This window comes from Hypoxylon fragiforme, assembly GCF_022984875.1.
Source record: "Hypoxylon fragiforme strain CBS 206.31 chromosome Unknown GGS25scaffold_6, whole genome shotgun sequence".
Lineage (NCBI taxonomy): Eukaryota > Fungi > Ascomycota > Sordariomycetes > Xylariales > Hypoxylaceae > Hypoxylon > Hypoxylon fragiforme.
The window spans coordinates 1,891,314-1,912,446 of NW_026054761.1; the positions used below are offsets into that span (position 1 = coordinate 1,891,314).

General features: G+C 49.5%; 6 protein-coding genes across 6 annotated transcripts; 3 read left to right on the forward strand and 3 right to left on the reverse strand.

The window, feature by feature from the left end:
* The first annotated feature begins 1,542 nt into the window (after positions 1-1,542).
* On the forward strand, positions 1,543-5,281 carry GGS25DRAFT_329786 (uncharacterized protein). Its single transcript, XM_049257886.1, has one exon. The coding sequence runs from the start codon at positions 1,994-1,996 to the stop codon at positions 4,778-4,780; it is 2,787 nt and encodes a 928-aa protein (XP_049115751.1). The 5' UTR covers positions 1,543-1,993; the 3' UTR covers positions 4,781-5,281.
* Positions 5,282-6,221: 940 nt separating this feature from the next.
* Positions 6,222-8,309, reverse strand: GGS25DRAFT_495475 (glycosyl transferase family 4-domain-containing protein). Its single transcript, XM_049261441.1, has 3 exons — positions 7,674-8,309; positions 6,468-7,598; positions 6,222-6,366 (listed from the first exon to the last, which is right to left on the reverse strand). The coding sequence occupies exons 1-2, from the start codon at positions 8,101-8,103 to the stop codon at positions 6,613-6,615; spliced, it is 1,416 nt and encodes a 471-aa protein (XP_049115752.1). The 5' UTR covers positions 8,104-8,309; the 3' UTR covers positions 6,222-6,366; positions 6,468-6,612.
* A 1,469-nt stretch (positions 8,310-9,778) lies between these two features.
* Positions 9,779-12,069, forward strand: GGS25DRAFT_495481 (MFS general substrate transporter). The gene has a single exon (XM_049261442.1). The coding sequence runs from the start codon at positions 10,345-10,347 to the stop codon at positions 11,707-11,709; it is 1,365 nt and encodes a 454-aa protein (XP_049115753.1). The 5' UTR covers positions 9,779-10,344; the 3' UTR covers positions 11,710-12,069.
* Positions 12,070-12,101: 32 nt separating this feature from the next.
* Positions 12,102-14,266, reverse strand: GGS25DRAFT_495483 (putative MFS transporter). The gene is made up of 2 exons (XM_049261443.1): positions 13,908-14,266; positions 12,102-13,824 (listed from the first exon to the last, which is right to left on the reverse strand). Exons 1-2 carry the CDS (start codon positions 14,107-14,109, stop codon positions 12,257-12,259), a joined length of 1,770 nt encoding a protein of 589 aa, XP_049115754.1. The 5' UTR covers positions 14,110-14,266; the 3' UTR covers positions 12,102-12,256.
* Positions 14,267-15,052: 786 nt separating this feature from the next.
* Positions 15,053-17,441, forward strand: GGS25DRAFT_495484 (uncharacterized protein). The gene is made up of 5 exons (XM_049261444.1): positions 15,053-15,921; positions 16,006-16,372; positions 16,424-16,541; positions 16,606-16,670; positions 16,795-17,441. Exons 1-5 carry the CDS (start codon positions 15,736-15,738, stop codon positions 17,148-17,150), a joined length of 1,092 nt encoding a protein of 363 aa, XP_049115755.1. The 5' UTR covers positions 15,053-15,735; the 3' UTR covers positions 17,151-17,441.
* A 71-nt stretch (positions 17,442-17,512) lies between these two features.
* Positions 17,513-20,913, reverse strand: GGS25DRAFT_330038 (uncharacterized protein). Its single transcript, XM_049257888.1, has 2 exons — positions 19,923-20,913; positions 17,513-19,850 (listed from the first exon to the last, which is right to left on the reverse strand). Exons 1-2 carry the CDS (start codon positions 20,510-20,512, stop codon positions 17,789-17,791), a joined length of 2,652 nt encoding a protein of 883 aa, XP_049115756.1. The 5' UTR covers positions 20,513-20,913; the 3' UTR covers positions 17,513-17,788.
* Positions 20,914-21,133: the final 220 nt, after the last annotated feature.

The window sequence follows — 21,133 nt, forward strand, 5'->3', positions numbered from 1 at the left end:
CTCGGTCATCTCAAATTCCCCCCCCAAAACAATGGCTCTTTCATTACGCTATTATTTTCAGCTACGGCCGATCGAAGCCGAAAATGATTTCGTTGCCCCCAGGAGTGCCTGGTTGGTAAAAATGCTTGGTTGCAGGATGTACAAGCATTAGTGGGCTCTTTGATTGGTCGATCTCGTGCGTTGTAGACCAATCCCATTTTGGTTAGCCTTTTTATTTGTGTCTCGAGGATTGCTCAATGCCCCAGAGCATGCAATGCATTCCATGTTGTGTGTGAGTGGCTTTCCCTCTTTCCCCCCTCATCAATGTTCCTCTCTTTGCTACCTTTGCTACCTTTTGCTACACTTGCTCGCTCCCACTTTCCCTCCTCCTCGACTTTTCCTCTCCATCCGCTTTTTTGCTTTTTGTACCTAAGTGCAAGGATTGTTTGGTATCAGTCTGGCTTATGCCATACCCCCCTTTCTCTATCATTATCACTTACTGTCTTCTGTAGGTATATTTCCAAGGTTGTTACCAATGTACAAGACCTACCTACACCTACACCTACACCGGCAGAACAGGTTGGTTGTGTCTCGACTTTCATTCATTTCCTTTCCCACTTCCGCTTCTTCTCCTTTTTCCTCTTCGAGCTTTCTCCACTTTTCAGTGCTGCACCTTTTCACCAGTGTGATGGACGGTCCAAAGTTGAAAGTTTTAACGGGGTCCTATTTTTTTCCTAGGTGGTTCCAGCACCCAAAAACTTTACAAGCGGCCCCGCATACCTGGACAGGGACAGCAGCCACAGGAGCCAGAAAGAATGGGGCACAGCTGCTGCACCACAACATTGAACATTGAACAATATTATTTTCACAAGTACCATTAACTAGCGCTGCACTGCCTAGCGCGTCCTGGTACTGCTTGGTACTAGCCTTCAGAGGCACTATTTTTCCCGCTTTCGGTTTTTGTAGTTTCTCACTGGCCTTCCCACTGCCACTACCCCAAGACTGCGCTAATTGGTGTTAACGCACGCACGCACCACTACTCAAAATTGTCAGTGGGAGCGGCAGGTGCCCTGCAACGTTCGCGCTCGCGCGCTGCTCTCTATCCGCCCTAGATTTAGCTGGCAGGGCAGCCCAGTAGGTACGAATACAGGTAGGTAGGTAGGAACATCCAAGGTAAGGAAGGATAGGTAGTACCTGCCCTAACGTACCTACCAAAGGCCAACTGGGTAGGTACCTAGTACACAGGTAACTAAATCCATCTTTCCAGTCTTTCTTTGCTTGGTGCGCATTCTCCGTTTCCCACCCGCCAACTTTACTACTTTCTCCCTTCTCACACTCCTCTCCCATCCCTCATCCTCATCCTCATTTTCCACGACGCCTCAAACACGAATTACATTTGCTTGGGTACCCAACGTCGAAATATTTCGAGACACTCATAAACCTAACTGGATTCCGAACTCGTCATTCACCTCCGGTCCGCTCCAATTCCACTCTATCTTGAGGCGCATTATCCTCCCGAACGAGAAAACGAAAGAGAAAAAAACCCCTCGAGAATTATTATCTCCCATCGCCACACGTCTTCTTCGCGAACTACTTCTTACGTTTCATTATACCAACTTATTAAATACCTGTTATTGTGACGAATATTTCTCTTCGTATTCGAAGTCAGACGACCAGGTCTTTTCGATTAGTCTCCTTAAAAAAATTCGAATTTCCTTTTGTTCCCTGTGTCCTTTGTTTCTCTGGTGCTTGTAACTCGAGTCCCAGACGTGTCAGGCTTATCTTGCAACAATACCGATTTTGCTGGACGCGCTGTTTATTATTATACCAACTCTCTTTTCGAGGCCGACATATGGTTACCCTTCGAGACGCGTCCTCAATTTATAATCCTTTAGGACCTAATCGCGGTCACGTCGAAGACAGATTCGTCGTCATGCCATCCAGGCTACTTCGATAAAACGGCCACCCTTTGTATTCCTCACCGACAATCACCTCGTGAGGTGCATGTTAGATTATGACAGACAAGATCCTACCATTGCCGACGCAATCAGTGACTCCGAGTCAAGCGGCCGTTCTTAGTCCCAAGTCGACACCTGCTTTGCTTGTACGTTTGCCCAATAAGGCGACAAATAAGGCGGCGCTCGAGGAAGAACCTTACACTATCAAGTGTATTTGTTCCTTCTCTGACGATGACGGAAACACTATCTATTGCGAAACCTGTGATACCTGGCAACATATTGAATGTTACTATCCTGACACGGTTGACGAAGCCCTGCGAGAGGATTTTGCCCATTCGTGCGTTGATTGCAAACCTCGACTACTTAATCATCAAGGTGCGCATGAGCGACAGGTATTACGACGGAGTAAACCTAGTACAACAGAGGCGTCTGAGAGAAAACCGAAACGACCTCCTACCAAGAATAACAAACGAAAAACCAAAACCACAGACCTCTCGATAAACGGCCATACCAGTTCCGATACCAACACGAAACACTCCCACGAACACAGTTCTATCCACCAACATAAAAAGTCTAAAAGCACCCACCGACAAAGTCAATCGACCAGCTCGCATTTTCCGAAGCGTAGCCCTTCCTATGGTGAAAAGTCGGGAAACCACCATGGCCACCCGCCTAGCCCAGCTACGACACCTCCGGATGTTCAACATGAGTTTGAGACCCAGTACTCGACTGCTCTCTCAAGCTTGTACAAAGACGACCGTGATGTATCGATTGTCCGGACTAATTCATTCGCCAGCCTCTCTATTTCGAATGTCCTGTCTCTGTGGTTACGGGATCATGACAAATTGAGGGCAGAGACTGGATGGAATTTTGACGATGTCTTCCAGTCCTTGCCACCTAACATCGACTCAATCAAGACCTCACCCCATATCGAGTCTAAGAAGTTAAATGTTGGAACTGATGGTGTTCTTCATATGCAATTCCTTACTATGTCGCAACCCGTCGACAAAGATGTACCCTTAATAGAGTTGAATGGCCAAATAGGAATACAAAAGGACTACTGCGAAGATCCTGGAAATCGTTGGCAGGAGTTGAGCTGTCCACTCCCCTTCGTCTTCTTCCATCCAATGCTCCCGATTTATATCGACACTCGAAAGGAAGGCTCTTTCGCTCGTTACATCCGACGAAGCTGCAAACCAAATTCAGTACTGGATACTTACTTGTCGGACAGCTCTGAATATCATTTCTGGCTTGTAAGTGATCGACGAATAGGGCCATCAGAGCAAATTACGATTCCGTGGGTGTTCAACCTTCAGAAGGATGTAGCACGAAGGTGGGCACAGCTGCTTGGTCTTGGTGATGAAGACTTGGGCACACAGCCAGAGTACAACAAGAAGGAGATAGATACCTACCAAAGTATCTCATCATGGGTTCATGCTATCATGTCCGTGTATGGTGGTTGCGCTTGCGGTCTGGGCCCTGACTGCGCATTTGCTCGTTTCCATCGAACTTACATACTCAAGCCGCAACAGCAATCTAAGGATACTAAGATGGCGAAAAAGAAAACCAGAAAAGCCAAGACAAACGCCCTATCGCCGACAAGCACTGGTCATGCAACTAATAGCCGTGCCCCTAGTGAAGGTCATGGCGATGAAGGTGTGGAAAACGATTCTGGCTCGTCGCGTAGCAAGCCTCCTAGTCGAGATATGACTCCAGCCCCGCGTCAAGGATCTTTTGATACATTAGGCGTGTTAACAGAACTCACCGATAGAGACAAGCGAAAGGTTCAGATGGTCGAGGATTCATTTCGTCGTATGGAGCTGCAACAGCCTCCAAGAAAGAAGAAGCGAACCTCAGACGGTACTGGAAATTCTAGTTCAGTCATAAAACCGAAGTCTAGAGGTTCAATTAGCCACGAGACCTTAGGTATTAACGGAGCGTCGGAGCGTCGCTACATTGATGCTGGCACTTCACGAAGTATGTCGGATTCATCGTCGAGCGCAATATCACCCAACACCACGAAAATTGATCCCACGTCCCACGACCCGCCGAATAATGCCCGTAGCATTCCTTCTTGGCGCGCTTCTCAAGACCCCCGCTCCGAATACTGTGACGCGTCTGCTCAGACGGATCCAGTCGACGGTGAATGGTTTAGCAAAGTAGAGCAAACTGCCAAACCTAAGAGACGAGTCGTGTCTCTTTCAAAACGTTTGCTAGAAAGTCGACATCGATTGCGAGCCGACGAAGACCAGAGACGAAAAACCCTCTCCACTACGGTTGAAATGGATATAGAATCTCCAATACGAGAACAAGGACACATAATCACACCAAAGGTTCCCGAACGGGAAAAGGCAGCATCACCGCCACATATGGTTGCGCCTGCAGACATAGACATACCTATGATGGATGGTTCAATTTCGCCGAAAGAAAGCAGACCTTCTCAGTGCCTATCAGCTGTCGTGACTCCGATGAAGACTAAGTCGTCTGACCTGCGCGTTCAGATGCCTCCAGTTCCTGCGTTTAATAGTTCTACGGTGCCAATCGTCACGACTCCATTGTCCGCAACAGGGATGTCATCCCAATCACCTTTTTCGACTAGTAACATACCCAATACTTTTCCTACATCGTCTGTCAACGGTGTCACAGTCCAACCAAGCCCAATTAAAAAGAAGCTGAGCTTGAGTGATTATACAAAAAGCAGGATGAACAAGGCGGCGGCGGCTGCAAAGCCAGTGGGAACTTCACTGAAGCCGCCTGCCACTGTCGCAGAAGAAGCCAAATCACCGACAAGCACGGATGCAACGATGCTTGAACATTCCGTTGTTGATAAAAGTACAGATTGAAAGACGATTTGTTACAATTTCAGAACCAGAATTCCAAGTGCTTGCAATATGCAATAGGGCTTTGCAATGCCTGGCTTGGACTTTAATATTTCATGGCTTCTAGCTTTTCACCAAACGCTCAGTTTCGAGGCCTCGCGAGCTAAACTCCCCTTCCAAGGGTTCTGTTTGTGTTTGGAGACAATGGAACATGCTGCACGGGCAGTGTCGTTTTCTAAGTCAGGCGTTAAGGCATGCATTCAATGGGGAAATGGTGTGTGCCGGCGGGCAATGTCATGAGGTTTATTCCGGATGATATCGGTTTATTTCGCAGTATTCCAAGGTTCTTATGGAATCATATTCGTTGTACGTGCTCGAACGCATGGAGGTTTACCTCGGCTTGGCTTGGCTTGGCTTGCTCGACTCGGGCTGGATTGAAATGTTGACGACTGGGCCATCATGGCTACCAGAGTTGAACTGGTAATGGTGGCAGTGCACAGATTTGACGAGCCTGGTAGTGGCAAGTACTGAAGCAAAAAAAAGGAAGGCTAAAAAGGATTGTAGAGACTCGTATATCGTATATGTACTACTAACTTGAAGCCGAATAGTTCGGCTTCGTCCTGTCAGGGAAAAGGGGGGATTGACGAAGTCTACAACTGCATGACTAGATGAGTAAGACTGCCGTCTTCACCTTTTGCGGAGACCCAGTCAAAACGAAGTATCATTATCTGAACAAGTCATGCTAAAATAATTATACCTTATCTTACATATGGTGGTTCATGCCACTTCGTTGTGGACTTGCTCTGATAGGTACCTAACGAAAAAATTATCAAATATGTCCCCAAAGTTGACTGAACTTTTTTTTTCTTTTGAGCTCGGGAGATCCTAGTGACTGGTGTAGGGTGATGTGACTATCGTATGATCTGAATCGAATCCCTAGACTTAAGTGAGTAGGCGAGTCAAGACACGATATGTGCCCCTAGACAGGTCGTAGGCAGGTAGGCATTGTACGTATGAACGTATGGACAGGTAAGTAGATGCTGTGTATGTGCGGCGCTGTGTGGACTTTGGTAGCCACCTAGATAGGTAGGTAAATTTGAGGGTTATTTTTGGTGATAGCGGCGGTGGTAGGTAGGCAGTCGTCGTAGTTGTCTTGATGATGGTGAGTCATATTGTAAATCGAGCCCTGGAGATTGAGCTGGGGGTTTTTTTTTGTGGTAGAGTAGTGTTATGTGCCGTAGTGTGAGCCACGTATATACATACATACATAGTTATATGTACCTGGTATTTAATGTAGTGTATGTACATGCACATGTGTAGATAGAACATACACCCCCTCCCAGGCGTGATGGACGTTGGCGGCAATATTGGTGCTTTGATTGGTTAACTATAGGGAACCTATAGTTAATAAGCAGACGGCTCGGCACTATGTATGTGTGTAGCTACCTACAGTACATGCACAATGGATCATCCACGAGGCCTCTTATTCGGTACCTACTGTAAGTAAATATATATGGTAAGTAGTGCGAGAAACACTGTTTCGTCCCCTTCTTTTACCGTGAGGTTTTCTGGGAAAAGGAATTGTGAATTATTTCGTCGACAGGTTGGTTGTAAGTACTATATGTATTTCTCATTAACCAGGGGAATTCGTTTGCTTATCAATGGGAAAGCATTTGGAAATCAGCATTTATGACTAACTAGATATTAACAGTCTTCGCACCCAATTAAAGAGCAATGGTGTTCTTCTATATACCAGTGACGTGATCTAACTAGCACTCGGACCTTTTTACATTAAACAGCAATGGGTATCGTCTATCATATAATATAACCGCCTACTTTAGCTAATGATAGCTACCTTAGACGGGGCTTCGCATGTTCAGATTATCCTCCCTGAAGATGAGGAGTGCTAGTTTATGTCTGATAAAGAGACCTAAGAGACCTAATAGGGTCTGCATGACTATTATCTCCTGGGCGAGTCTGTCCTCGCGCATAGGCCCCCGCCAAACCAGCCAAAGGTTCAGAATCGTGAAGTTGCTTGTCTCCTGGATTAGGCCTTGTTCGTCCTCCTTCAAGCGCAACAGCTTCATCTGCGCTAATAGTCGCAATACCTTTGCGATAATAGGCCGGGGCTGCTTGTCTGCCTCCCACTTGGTCACACTCGGCTCCAGCAAGCCTGTTCGCGCATTAAAGTGTGGCAAGCGATGACGCGGGCATGGGATGAGCCCGAACAACTGGGGTGTGCTGTAGACGAAATTGAAGATCTGAGGCACTAGCAGCAAGATGAGGGTTTTAGAGAAATGACCGAGGACACTAACCACGACAAATACCATGCCAGCAAAATAACAGTATGTGTCACCAACGAAGACGCGGGCGGGATACCAATTATGTATCAGCAGCGCGAAGCTCACTCCGAGAAAGGGAAGGAGGAAATAGAGGGAGAAGAGGTGGGAGTCCGTAGCCGGGTGAGGATAGGGGGTGAGCAGGTAGAGGGCATCGTTGAAGGCGAGAAGCAGGGCAATGACAATGCTCTGGCTGACTTCCATTCCATTAATCCCAGCAAGAATGTTGATGCTATTGGGACTAAAGATGGAAAAGGCTGACATGTATCCATAGTAGAGGAAGCCTAGGTCGACCAGTTCGCGACCAACATAGGGCTGGAGGAAGGTTGGCAACACAATAGAGGTAACGCCGAAGTCGATGAAGTAGATGACGAGAAGGGGGATGGATGCGAATGCGGGGATAAAGAACTTGTGGCGCCATCGAATATCGAAAAGGTCGTCGCCAATGCCAAGTAAAGTGATCGATTGGAGTGATATGATGGCAGAGAGGTAGGAGGCTAGCTATGGAGTTGAGCATCCATATTAGCTTGGATCCAAATATAGTACTTGGATATTGGCATGGAGGGGTCTTCGTACCTTGCTATGGGGGAATTTGTGAAGCAGCCTTCCCTTCTGAACGAACTCAACGTTCATGACTACATCACGGTTTCCACCACCACTAGTAGCGACCACGATGTCCTTATAGAAGGGGAAGGGTATGAATACGATGATGATCAAGAGGTAGACCACAGCGCATATTCCTCCCATGCATTCTGGTATATAGTGGCTATTGTTCACTTTGGACATGTCGCGACCCTTCAAGCCAGCCTTCATGAAAGTCGGACCAAGCCATCGTATCATAGCATAGCTCGAGGCGAAGGCAAGACCGCTCAGGGCTGCTGATGCGATTAGGGGTTCACCCTCGCCCTCGAAGGTTCGGATGAGGACGGCGACGCAGACCAGGGCAAGGCCAGTGAGGTACAATGTCTCAGTGCGCGAGAGGGTGGATGATGGTACGGTGGTCGGCATCTTCACAGCTTAGGCATTGCATTGCTTTTTTTCTTCTTTTTCTCTGTTAGGCGAGGAGATCGGCGAAAAGGCTCTTCACGCGCCGAAGGCCATCACATTAGAGTGTGTGTCGTGGCCTCAAATGAAGGTGGTGTTGTTGTCGAATAAAACTTTAGAATTTAAAGATCATTTATGGGGAGCTTGGTGTTGGAAGAAGAAAAGAAGCCACATCGATTGGTTCGTCAGGTACAAAATTAACTAACGTGGTAGTTAACAGTTAACTAAGTAGTAAGTAGTAAGTACTTCAACGGCTTCAGATGAAGTACCGTATTGTAGTGCTACATAGTACGAAAAGTTCCATTTATTAGCCAATCAGCGTTCGGTCGCATTACGTAGCCCCATGGCTTTTGTTTTAGAAAAGCTTCAATTGTGGGTTATGTCACTAACGGTGGCTAACCTAGCCTGACAGTTACATATGTGTATGGAACGTGCAATTCATGAAGTTAAATCGTAAATCGGCAAATCGGTGTTTTGTTCTATGCATAGATAGATGTTGACTGTATGTATGCTAGTGGTCTTAAGGAAATCACGAATGAACAAGGGGGTTCTCATTTCTTTCAAGTCGTCAAGCAGATTCACCTAGTTACCTAGTAGCTATTTGGGATACTTACTTCAGGAGCTTTAATAAGTGGTGGTGTGAATTTGGGTCAACTTACTACCCTAACCCTATTCCCGAAGATAGGGGTTCGAGATATCTTCCCGATTTTGTGGTGCTTTTAGACGGGCTTAGTCTACGCCATCTGTAAGTGCCAGGTGTTGTGACGACAGCTACGCTTTTTCACATCTACCTTTGACGTATCCGACAATCCGGTAAAGTTAAGCGGACGAATCCAAAACGTTCCAGCGATCTAACTACTTTCCCAATGCACGATGAAACCTACTAGATAAGTTTGACCGTCCTCATCTTTTTGATCATCTTGCTTACACCTAACATATTATCATACTTATCTCGTAGTAACTCCTCGAGCTAATCATCTTATACAACTTTTATCATGTAATTTTCGATTGACCTTATTATACTGAGAAAAACCTCATTCAAGATGCCTTATAATATCGGTTCCACTGCTGCCAACCAACTTCTGCCGAGCTGAAAAGGGGTACGCACCTAAAGTACCCAAGTTTGCAAGATCTTGGGTCTACATTTGCGAACTTTAATCTAATGCATGAAACCTCCGAGTGCTGCATTAACCCCTTAAACTCGACAACATTGCCTCGATCGGCGAAAGCAAGTGAGCACCTCTTCGTGTACACAGTACTATACTCCCAATGGACTGACGAATCCTGGGGCTCTTGTGGAATGGATGTCGGAGATGCTTTCCGCCTACACCTCCGTCCCCTCTCCAGGACAAGAGCTTGGGGGTTCCGAAAAGCTTTTCACATATACCAGATGCTGAAGAAGGTTACCTAGTTATGTCACCGAGTCTGTTCACATGCTCTAAATCTCGATCCTTCATGCCATTGTTTCAACCAAGAACGAATCCAATCTTTAAGTAGGAATTCACACCTACACCTCAATAAGTGATGTTCTGGTTGAATTGGCTGGTCTCGGTTCCCATCCTCATAGCTATTAATAATACCAGGCTGAGGATCGTTGCCATGGCGGAAAATACAGGCGCTGAAACAGAGAATAAGAACGGTTGTCTACCACCTTCAGAAGAACAAAACAAAAGCGCCGGCGAGAAAGTTGACCCCCCTAAAGCAGACGAGAAGGCCTCTAAACCTGAGGAAAGGCTAGGTAATCTGCAGAAGCCTGCGAATGAAGTAGAGAACGGCAGTGGCAGTACGTCGAAGCTGGAAGAGACACAAGGGGACCTTGAAAGGTCTGGAAATGGCACCGACGGCAGTAGCCATACCACGAAACAAGAAGATGGGAATGGCGATACGCCATTGCTCGATATAACACCACTAAAAACTTCAGTGCGTCCATCGCTGGACGCAATCCGTTTCTCGTTCATCTTGGATCGAGACCAGATACGATCGGTTTACACGACGGGGAAGCTCGTCCTGGACCGAGAGCAGATCCAGCAGGTCCGCTCTACCAGCGGCTTAGCAAGGGAAACCACAAGCCAAGGCACACAGGCCACCAATGACGAGAGTCCGTCATCTGAGAAAGAAGAGGAAGATGGGGTTTCGACTAAGACTCTCCCGCTCTCGAACCTCGGCGATTCTATAGTCGGGTGGGAAAGCCACGATGACCCGAAGATGCCACTGAATTTCTCACAGGCGCGCAAGTGGGTGATCGTCTGGTCCTTAGCCGCCATCACTTTCATGTCCCCATTCTCCTCGTCCGTTTTGGCACCCGCGATCGGGTACATCAACAAGGACTTTCACAACACGAATCCCACCGTCGGTCCGTTCCCAGTCAGCATTTACCTCCTCGGTTATGCCACGGGACCGCTATTTCTGGCTCCCCTTTCCGAGATATTTGGCCGCGCTGGGGTCCTCACTTCTTCCAATGTGTTCTTCTGCCTGTGGCACATTGGCTGCGCCCTATCGCCGAGCCTCGGATTCCTCATCGCGTTTCGATTCGCTGCCGGGGTAGGAGGTAGCGGATGTATGACTCTGGGAGGCGCCATCATCGGTGACTTGTTCCCGATAGAGAAGCGTGGCGTGGCTCTTTCGATCTGGGCACTAGGGCCTCTCATCGGACCCACGGTTGGCCCTCTTATAGGGGCTTTTATCGCCGGTTCTATCGGCTGGCGGTGGGCTTTCTGGGTCGTGCTGATGCCATCTGCCCTGATCACCATTATTTTGGCCATCTTCCTCCCCGAGACGAATCATCAGGTCCTCATTCAGCGCAAGACCAAAAGCCTAGCGAAGGAGCTGAAGCGGACTGACCTCAGGTCATGCTACGAGGCGCAACAATCCCGCAAGGTCTCGCAGCTCACCATCCTCCGGATTGGCATGCTGCGGCCGCTGAAGATGCTCCTCTTCGCGCCCATGATCTTCATCCAGTCGCTGTACGTGTCCTTCATCTACGGCTCCGTCTACCTGATGTACAACTCGATCCCGCCGACCTTCGAGACCATCTACGGCTGGGGCACCGGCATGAGCGGGCTCGTCTTCATCTCCATCGGCGTCGGCTACATGGCCGGCCTGTGGGTGTTCTCGATGCTCTCGGACCGCACCGTCGTGCGCCTGACCAAGGCCCACGGCGGCGCGTTCCGCCCCGAGTTCCGCCTCACCATCATGATCTGGTACTCCTTCCTTTGCCCCCTCGCCTTCTTCTGGTACGGCTGGGCCGCCCACATGCGCACCCACTGGATCGTGCCCATTGTGGGCCTCTTCCCCCTCGGCTTCGGCGTCATCGGCGTCTTCATGCCTACCCAGGCCTACATAATCGACGCGTATCCCTCCTACGCCGCCTCTGGCATTGCCGCTTTCACGGTCCTGCGCAGTATCATTGCAGCTTTCTTGCCGCTCTGTGGTCCGGTGCTGTTCAAGACGCTGGGCACGGCGTGGGGGAACTCGGTGCTCGGGTTTATTGGCGTCGCGATGATCCCGGTCCCAATCTTTATCTATAAGTTTGGCGCGAGGCTGAGGGAGAGGTATCCGCTTAGGCTGTGAGGGGCTCGGGTCGAGGTTCTCCCATTTGTTTTTGAACAAATGGATGTTTGGTACCTTGGTATATGTAGTGGGGTGAGTAACTGGATAGGGGTCTTGGATCGGTAGGATTGCGTATGGCTAGACGCACAGGATTTATTTAGGTTATAATGGATGTATATGCAGGTGCTATATATCTGGTGTGAGAATAGGTATAACTAGATATTTTTCTTTCTCTATGGCGCTGGCTTAGCGATGGTATGCTAGTCAGGTGTGTAGAGTAAAGGGGTAGTAGATAATGTTGGCAGAGGAGAAAAGGTTAAAGGGTATTTAGGTAGGAACCTAGGTTAGTATACTATTTTACTACTACCATGACTTATAAAGTAGTTCCCCGGGAACAAAAAGGCTCCGTGATCTTGGTCTCAAGTTGTAGGTATTCTTCATCTATTTGTCTCTAGTAGATTGTGGTTCTTCTAGGTACCTAGATATAGTTTTCTCATACATATAGGGGGTTTAGGGTTTGATGACAACAATCATCCTTATAGTACCTACGGTAGACATTGTTGGTCCATCAAACTGTCCCGTATCCCGTCTCCGCCTCCCTCTCCTCTCGTATCAAACCAAGCCGTTCCTGGTTCCCACCAGCGGAACCCTCCGCCCTTTGGATCTTGACGCGGAAATTCCTTCCCTGAACAACAACATACGCCGTCAGCGCGACCCCTAGAACAGCGCCGGCTACAGCCATGACGGCGTTTATAGGCGTCGGATCCCCGTGCAGCGGCCCATGCGTCAGCGCGTCGAGCGCAGACTGCGCGAAGTTGACGACGCCCGAGACCGCGATCACGGCGCCGTAGATGCGGCCGAACGTCGTGAACCCGAAGATCTTGGTCGCGAAGTCGCTGATCGCGCTGTAGTACAGCGGCCTGAACAGCACGAACGCGACCACCGTGGCGTAGCCCGCCCATAGCGTGGGCACGCAGTTCAGCACGCCGATCGCGACGATGAAGAGGGTTAGGATCCCGGAGGCGCGAGCGACGCTGAGGTGGTTGAGGAGGAGGCCGATGAAGGGCGTTGCGAGGACGCCGCCGACGGGTAGCGCGGCGTCGAAGAAGTGGTTTATGGCTGCGGCGAGACGCTCGGACTGCAGGAGGTAGAGGTACTGCGCGCGGATGGTGGCGATGAAGTAGTTCATCCGCAGCATTTGGAGCACTGTGAGTAGAAGGATCAGCAGGAACCACGGCGTCGCCATCTGCTGGTGTGCTGGTAACCCGTGAAGCACGCCCCAGACGCCGCTTGTCGCTTGTCGGTCCTCCAGGGCTTGCGCGCGGTCGGAGCGCTGCGCTGAGTCGCCTGCCACGTCCTCGATCTGCTCTAGCTTTGCGAGGCGCCGTGATGCTCGCTCGTTGCGGATCTGTACTAGATCTTGGGGATTCGTTTGCTCCGAGTCTGAGTCGTGCGCATCGCGTGTGACGTCTTGTGCCTTCTCCAATTTTCGCTCTAGCTCGGGCGTGGAGTGGTACCCGCGTGGCGGCATTAGAGTGTACTCCCCGACCAGCAGCAGCACGCCGACGATAGTGTATCCGAAGAAGAAGCGGGCAGGAGTGAAGGTGCGGCCCGACGCCTCCCACGCAAGCCGGTAGAGCAGGAAGATAGCCGCGGAGCCGTCGAAGGCGCCGGTGACGAGGGCCACGATGATGCCGGAGTGCTTGGGGAAGGCGTTGGCGAGCTGAAAGCTAGGCACGAACACGAAGGTTCCGCCGAGGCTGAGCAGGATGTTGGCGACTAGGTAGCCGTCGAACTCGGGGATCTGGAAGGCGAGACCCATGAGCAGACACCCAGTGATCATGAAAAATCCCGAGATGGTGTAGCAGAGGCGCCGCCCGAAGCGGTCGAGGGCCCAGCCGGCGGCTAGCGACGAGGCGTTGGTGGTGATGGAGGCGGCGATGAAGAAGAGATTTAGACGCATGTCTTGGGCGGCGCAGGGAAGCTTGTCACTACTGTTATTTGTGGGGGTATCATCTGTGGGAGGGCACAGATCGTGATACACGCCTTCCTCGATTAGCACGGGCTTTAGCGATGCGAAGCCATACACGATCCCTGCCGCGAACCAGCACGCGACGATGGCGAACCCGACCTGAGCTAGAGACTAGTTAGCTACATGTTCCGAAGGGCGTGAGATAGGCACTACAATGGGGGTTTATGTGATACGTCGTGGATCTTACCAATTCTCTTAATGGCCGAGACCTTGTAAGCTGCGGTACTAACGGTGGCTTCATGAGAATTGATAAGGGGGGCATGTTCGCCGGGCCGGAAAGCATCGTAGCTTATGGTCCGCCATAAGTTGTCGTCTGGGTTATTTTCCTCGCGTTCAGGAGGCACGCGGTCGATGCCTTCATTTGCAGTGACGTGCTGGACTAGAGACATGTAGATGCAGCTTATTGTATTGTGCTACAATTTCTATAACTGCTTCCTTTCTAACTCAGGAGGTCTAAATTCACGACCCTCTTGAAGTGTTAGCTTCTCCATGGGAAGCAGTTTTTCTACCAACGTGGTGGGTTTCATCGAAGATATTCGGTGGAGGTATTCTAGAATAATGAAGAAGAAAAGCGAAGACATGGGATGCAGCATGCTACGATATTATGTACCCCCAGCAGTGGAGCACTACAGGGTAGGTACCCACTAAAGGGCTTTACGTCAGGGGCTCCACGTGGATTACAGCGCTTAATGTAACCCCTGAATGTACCATGCATGTACCTAGAGCTACTAATTGTAACGGTACCGGGTACCGAATATAACTTCAATGGCTTGTATAAGATATTCAAGTCGATATTGTAGCTATTCCCATACAGTCAAAAAGCTCACGATACGAAAAGTGTTGGTGTTATAGAACATCACCGTTTGCCTTATTATTTCTACTCGGAAAGTCAACCTTGGCTTCAACATTGAAATTACTTACCTAGGTAGATAAAACTATGGACCTCGGCGCTCAAGCCAACATCTACAAATCGGCTCCGAAGGGGCATCTATCGGACGACAGCGTAGGTCACACAGATCATGCCTTGCCAGACCGAACAAACCTGACTGGTGACTGGTGAGGAAAGACCCAAACCTGGGGTCTCCCGTGGTAGACTAGCCTACTAGGTGCGTAGGTCCCAACTTGTCTGTAAGGGGCTCATCGCTTCGCGGTAACACTAGCAATGCCGCCAACATGATATTTTCCAATCCTCTGGCTCTATCTGGTCGGGCGTTTCAATCTCGGATGTGGGCTTAGCCCTTTTCTCCCGGCGTGGTGGTCAAGATGTTCGATGTCCGTGCTTCCTCTGCCTACTTGTTTGCGTAGATACGTAGGTAGGTAGTTATGTGTAATGCGTCAGTTTATACAGCTACTGCAGCATACAACATGTGTGTAGGTATATATCATGGATCTCTTTCCCTGGCCAACTTATGTCCCAACATGGGCGGACCTGGTAACCTCCCTCTCCCCTTTCCGTCCCTGCGAGGGATTTGCGGGAGTTGGAATTCGTCACTCATGTTTTCATGAATGGTGATTTCGACTACCATTGGGACTGTTGGCTACACGGAGCCAGATGTCATACCCGGGGATGTCATCTGTTAATTAGCTAAGTTACTAAGTACTTAAAATGGGTGGGTGGTATGAATGGAAAGTATGGATATCTTCGCCGCTCGAACTAAATACCTACACCGTGTTGGTGAAGGGCTTTCAACTTCGGTGTATTCCCTAGCAACGCCCGACTCTTTAGGCAAATGGTTTATGTTAAATCAATCACTGATCTAGATTCGGACCATTGTTGGCTTCTAATCAGCTTCCTGCAACTTGCTGCAGACTTAAATCTGGAAGTTGACCTTAACCCACCCTCTCACTCCATAAAGATACTGCCGCGACATCAATCCTTTAATCCATCAACTCAAATATTATCGTTGCCATCGATATAAACACATGCGCACCTACCTTTTTCTTTTCTCTAGTCTATATTTGTTCTCTTGTCCATATCTACTCTTCAGTCTGGACTTGCCATTCTATCAACAACCATGGACGTGCCATCTGCACAGTGGCTCGCTAAACGAGATACCTCGAATCCCAACGGTCGGCAAACCAACATCGTCATCTGGGTCTGGGCCACCCTCGCGACCCTCTTCCTCGGCCTCCGCGTTACGTGCAAATACAGAAAGCGCAGTGCGCTTTGGTGCGATGACTGGTTCCTCGCAGCAGCGTGGGTAAGTTCAAATCGAACCCAGAATAAACCCGCGCAATCCCTCTCTCCCTCCCCACGAAAACTTACAAATGGCACTGTGATACAGATCCTTCTCGTCACGTCTTGCATCCTCATCAGCGTAAACATCGCCGCGGGACTCGGAAAGCACGACGTCGACGTCAACCCTGCCGAGCTTTACGGCATCGGCCTCCGAAATGTCATCATCGGCTTTCTGCTCGCCCTCGGCTCCGCGTGGAGCAAGACGTCCTTCGCGGTCTCGCTTCTTCGGATCGCGACGGGAAAGCTCCGGGTGGCTATTTGGGTCCTTATGATCTCGATGAATGTACTAATGCATGCGGGCATCACGGCGACTTGGTTGACGTGCCGCCCGACGCGGAAGCTGTGGGATCCGATGGTGAAGGGAGATTGCTGGCCATCGTCGGTGATGCTGCCGGTGGGTATATTCTGCACTGGCAAGTCCCCACTTTCCTTTATCCTAGGCGATATCTAACTATTTACTTCAGTCTACTCGGGCTTCATGGATCTGGTCCTCGTTATTCTGGCGTGGATAATCCTACTCAAACTGAAGATCAAGCGCAGCGACAAATTAGGCATCGCTGTCGCGATGAGCATGGGCTTATTGTGAGTACCGACCTACTGCCTACGATCTCGATAACTTCTGTATACTTACAATGGAAAATCATAGTGCTTGTGCTACAGCCATGGTTAAAGGGGCTGAATTGATGGTCCTGAACAAGGGCGACTTCAACTGTGAGTATTTCCTTCTTCCATACACCTACGGCACTTTGTACTATCCCATAAATAAAATAATAGGACAGAGCATCGCGTGAACAAAAAATAGTTACCTAGACCATGTACTAACGCTGAGTTACAGTCGTCGGCGTCGAGCTGGTCACCCGCAGCATAGCCGAAGTCGCCACCACCATAGTCGCAGCATCGATTCCCGTCCTGCGCCCATTGATCTGGGACCTGCCCTGGGCGTCTAGCGGCCGCTGGGGCAAGAGTGTGATGAGCAAGTACTTTAGCTCGTCCTCGGCAAGGAGCGAGGCAACAGATAATGGGAGTCGGGCCAAGGAGACGCAAAGTACGGAGGTCACTACGCCAAAGTCACTCGGTAGCTCTAGCAGTAATGGGACGATGATGTCTCACGAGGGCGGAGTCAGCGAGAAGGGGTGCAGAGAAAGGGATGCTTACGACATGGGCAGCATGCCGGGATTGGTTATGCGTTGAGCATGGTGTGTGACTCTGGTCAGTCAATTGGGGGATTTGATGGTCACGAATATGCCGAGCATGCTTTTGGCACCTGCAGGATAGGACTATTTGGGAATTTTAGATAAAACTGTCGCAATAAAACCTATGTACCTGCGCTGGCGCCTTGATCGGAATACCTACCTACCCAGGCATTGACTAGTCACCGTAGAAAAAAAGGGGTAGTGGGGTAATAGGGGAACCCCTATCTTATGGGATTTCAACAGGTAAATCGATGTTGATTACAACAGGAAGGGCTTGTAAATAAATTCTCAATGTAAAACAATGTCCTTAATTAGTTGAGGCATCAATATCTTCGGCTACGAAATGTCCTTAGTTTCGAATTATTATCGGTGTGAATAGCTTCGATTCGTATTAGGTGCTATCTACCTGCACACCCAAAGTACTAGGGGTACCCAAATCCTCCTCGATATCTCAGTTGAACGAGTCTGAAAACTCATCCAATAGATGCAGCACAGGCACATAGCGCAAATTCCGTTTCGTAAATAGCATCACATCGTTCTTCCCGTAAAACACACAGCTTAGCCAAGCCCCCCCCATGTCTAGATCTCCTGATCCTGACACCATATCCTCTCTCCTATCCAAGTAGCTTTAGCTGATCAAAGATTCGCAAAAATCTCCTCCTCGAAACAACGTTTTGCAATGTTCAATCTTTCGGCGCCCTTCATCACACTGGGTATGTCGACGGGCTCGTTCTTGCCCTTGTTCCGGGCAACAGCGACGTCCTCATGGATCCTGGCTTCTTTCAGCATCACTAGGACGACGGGAAACAGCTCCTCGATCTCATCGCTCACGGAGGTCACACCCAAGTAGGGATTCTTCAGCTCCGCCAACAGCGTGGCGTTGATCCGTCGCAAGAGTCGAGTGCACTTCCTGGTCATACCGACGTAGTCGGTCTTGATGGCTGCGAAGACCGCTCCCGTGTATTCCTCAAGCTTCGACAGAGTATTCTCTGGTGTATGCCGCTTCGGGCCGTGTCTCTTGCCCTTCCCTTGAGGCGATCCGCGGGAAATCTTCTCGTTGGGTATCGCCTCTTCTGCTTGGGCTGCTAGAGTGGCCAAGAGCCCCGGCAAGGTTTCCTTGCCCGTGAAGAACTGGAGGAACGGTTGGGTGGCTCGATGAGCGGTAAAGCGCCAGGTCATATCCTTGATCCGTAGTCGGTTCTTGGGATTGTCTGACATACCCATTCGGTATTTAAACCGCGCCCACATATCCTTGGGGGTCGTGGGAATATTGTTGGCGAAGATTGGTCCGTTTTGGAGGTTTATAATTCGCTCCATTTCTGGCCACTCTTTCTGGCATACTTCAAGTTTCCTCAAGGCATTGTAGATATGCGCAACCATGAAAATAGTTGGTTCGCAGTTTGCCAAGGTGATACCGACTTCTTCTGCCATTGACGCTGCGTCCATGAGAAGTGTTCCTGTGTGTAGGGGGTTAAACTTCACTAGGAAGGCATCACCAATGCTCATTGGGGTATGACCATCTCCTTTTGTATCTCCACTTAACCCTTCGGTGTCTGTGTCCGGTTTTGGATGTGGAGGTGGCTGTTTGATAGGGGGTAAGGGGTTGGGAGAACAAAGAGCCTTGACAGGTAGATTCACCACTTCACATACTACTTCATCCGGTACACCGATAGAATTCAGATACATGAAGCTTTTAATATGTGGGAAATAGTAGTTCCGTAGGTGGTATCGGACACACCTGAGGAGCTTTAGAACGAGACCGGGCTTCCCCACTGAATTGAAGCCCTCTAGAGTAAGCCGGCCGGTAGCGACATTGGAGAACTTGAAGCTGTCTTCGTACTTCTGTGCGGCGGAGTTTAGTATATCAATAGTTGATAACCCTTTGCCACAGATAGTGTGAATATCCCACATAATCTGGAAAGCGAAAACCATTGTCGTGGTGATATTGCCTTCCGTCCAAACCGGGTGTAGTGTAGCTAGAAGTGGCTCCTCGTACGGTAACACCATCCCTCGCAGAGAGTATCGGGAGTAATCTACCACACACGACAGCGTATTCCGTATCCGCCTCTCAGTCAACATGTCCAAGAACATGTGAATAATGAACGTGTCCTTCTTTTCGGATTCCTCCACGCTAGAGTCGGTGGAGAACGTTTCCCAATCAGGACAACACGCCTCCACGGCCACAGTGCCCTTTTCCAGCATTTTGCCTAGCCGACTTAGTACGACCCCGGTTTGTCGAAAGATAAACTCGCTGGTAATCGGCGACTTTTCTGAGGTACTCGACGAAGCTTGAGTATTAGGCTCTTCTTCGTCTTGGTCAGGGCTGAATTTCGCAGAGATCACAGTACAGAGATCTCTGTAGGTATGCTCGGTGGCTGGGTTGACCGAGGTGTAGGCCTCGTAGGCCTTACGCTCTCCCTGGCGGGCGAACTCTAAGCACATGGCTGTCTGAACTGTGGCCTGGACTAAGTGAAGCTCGCCTCGGCGAACCCGACTCCATATGTCCATCAGCTTGGTCCTTAGCCTCGCGAGGTCCTCAAAGAAGGAGAAGACGATGAATGCCATCTCCATGCGGCAGTCGTTCTGTAGCTGAGAGTGACGATCGGCTTGGAAAATCTGTGGGGCTGACTTCGAAGACACCTCGCCTGGTGTGTCGCCTTCCGTAACGTCTTCTAGCTGAAGCGCGTCGTAGATGTTGCTAAGCATGGGTGCAAAGTTAGCCTTGAGAACTACAAAGATGGGTGTAGAATGACACCAGAAATTCTCGTACCTTGAAATCTTGAAGTCCTCCTCGTTAATCGCAGTGATGTCCGTGTTCGATTGGCCAGCTTCCTGCTCGGTATCCTCGCCTAAGGCTGATAGCCTGTTGATAGCTCTTCGAAGTACTTGTACGAAGTAACGATGCCGGCTCGTTGATTCTTCAGACTTGGGGTCTGATCTTTCATACCAGGCAACAAATCGCTCCCGAAGTTCGATTGAAGTTTTTAGGGCATCACATACGTTCACCGGCATGACTTTAACATCTCTCTTCGACTCTGCGACCAGGTCTATTTGATTCAGGATGTCTCTCGTTCTCACGGTGTAGCAATCACCTGGGGAGGGGTGGTGGCCGATTTGACTCTGGGAATTGGCTCTTCTAGACTCCTCTGCTATTTCGGCTCCTCGCGCACTGGGTTTCCAGCCACAGTCTTCGGCTGCTTGGTTAAGCCATGTAACGAATATGTTAGTATTGGCCTTGTAGGTTCCATACGCGCCGGGGAATTCGCTACAGGCCATAATGTCGGCAACCAATTGTGGAAAGCCGATGCTAAAAGCGTTTCGGTATAAATAACTATTTGTGAATAAGCAGAAAAGACACATACGCAAGGATTTTCACTACGTTAGACAGGAGGTGGCTGCAGGCCACATCAAGATGAAATACGTGAAGTCAAAGGAGAACCCGGCAGACGGTTTTACAAAGGCACTTGGAGGACCGGACCATGCTGAGTTCGTCAAGCTATTGAATTTGGAGTTTTACGGATGAAGCCATCGCAAAGGCGAGAGGGCGTGTAAGCAATAGGCGCCTGAGGCAATGGATTTGGTGGGTCGGGAGTACAGTGTGTTCTGGCAGAGTCTTTTGATCGTCCTTGGACTTTGAGCTCTCAAATGGCCCAAGCAAATTATCTTTGGATTCCGGGTTTTTACTGCTGAACAGTTTTCGTTTGGACTTGCCGTTCTCACTATGAGAATTGTGACGGTCATCATTGAGAGGTCCATCGTTGCCGACGGATTCCTTATTATGGAGGGAATCGTTCCCTCCTTCAGGTTGATCCGGAGTGTTTCCGCTTGATGAGGCGGGTTGCCGTTGGGAAGTAGCCATTTGAAGGGTGACCATTTTCATCAATTTCTCGATTTGGCTGTCGTTAGCCTTGCGTTGTTCTTCAGCGTCGGCAAGGTTGCGGGCTATGATAGACTTCAATGCTTCGATTTGTTTATCATGGT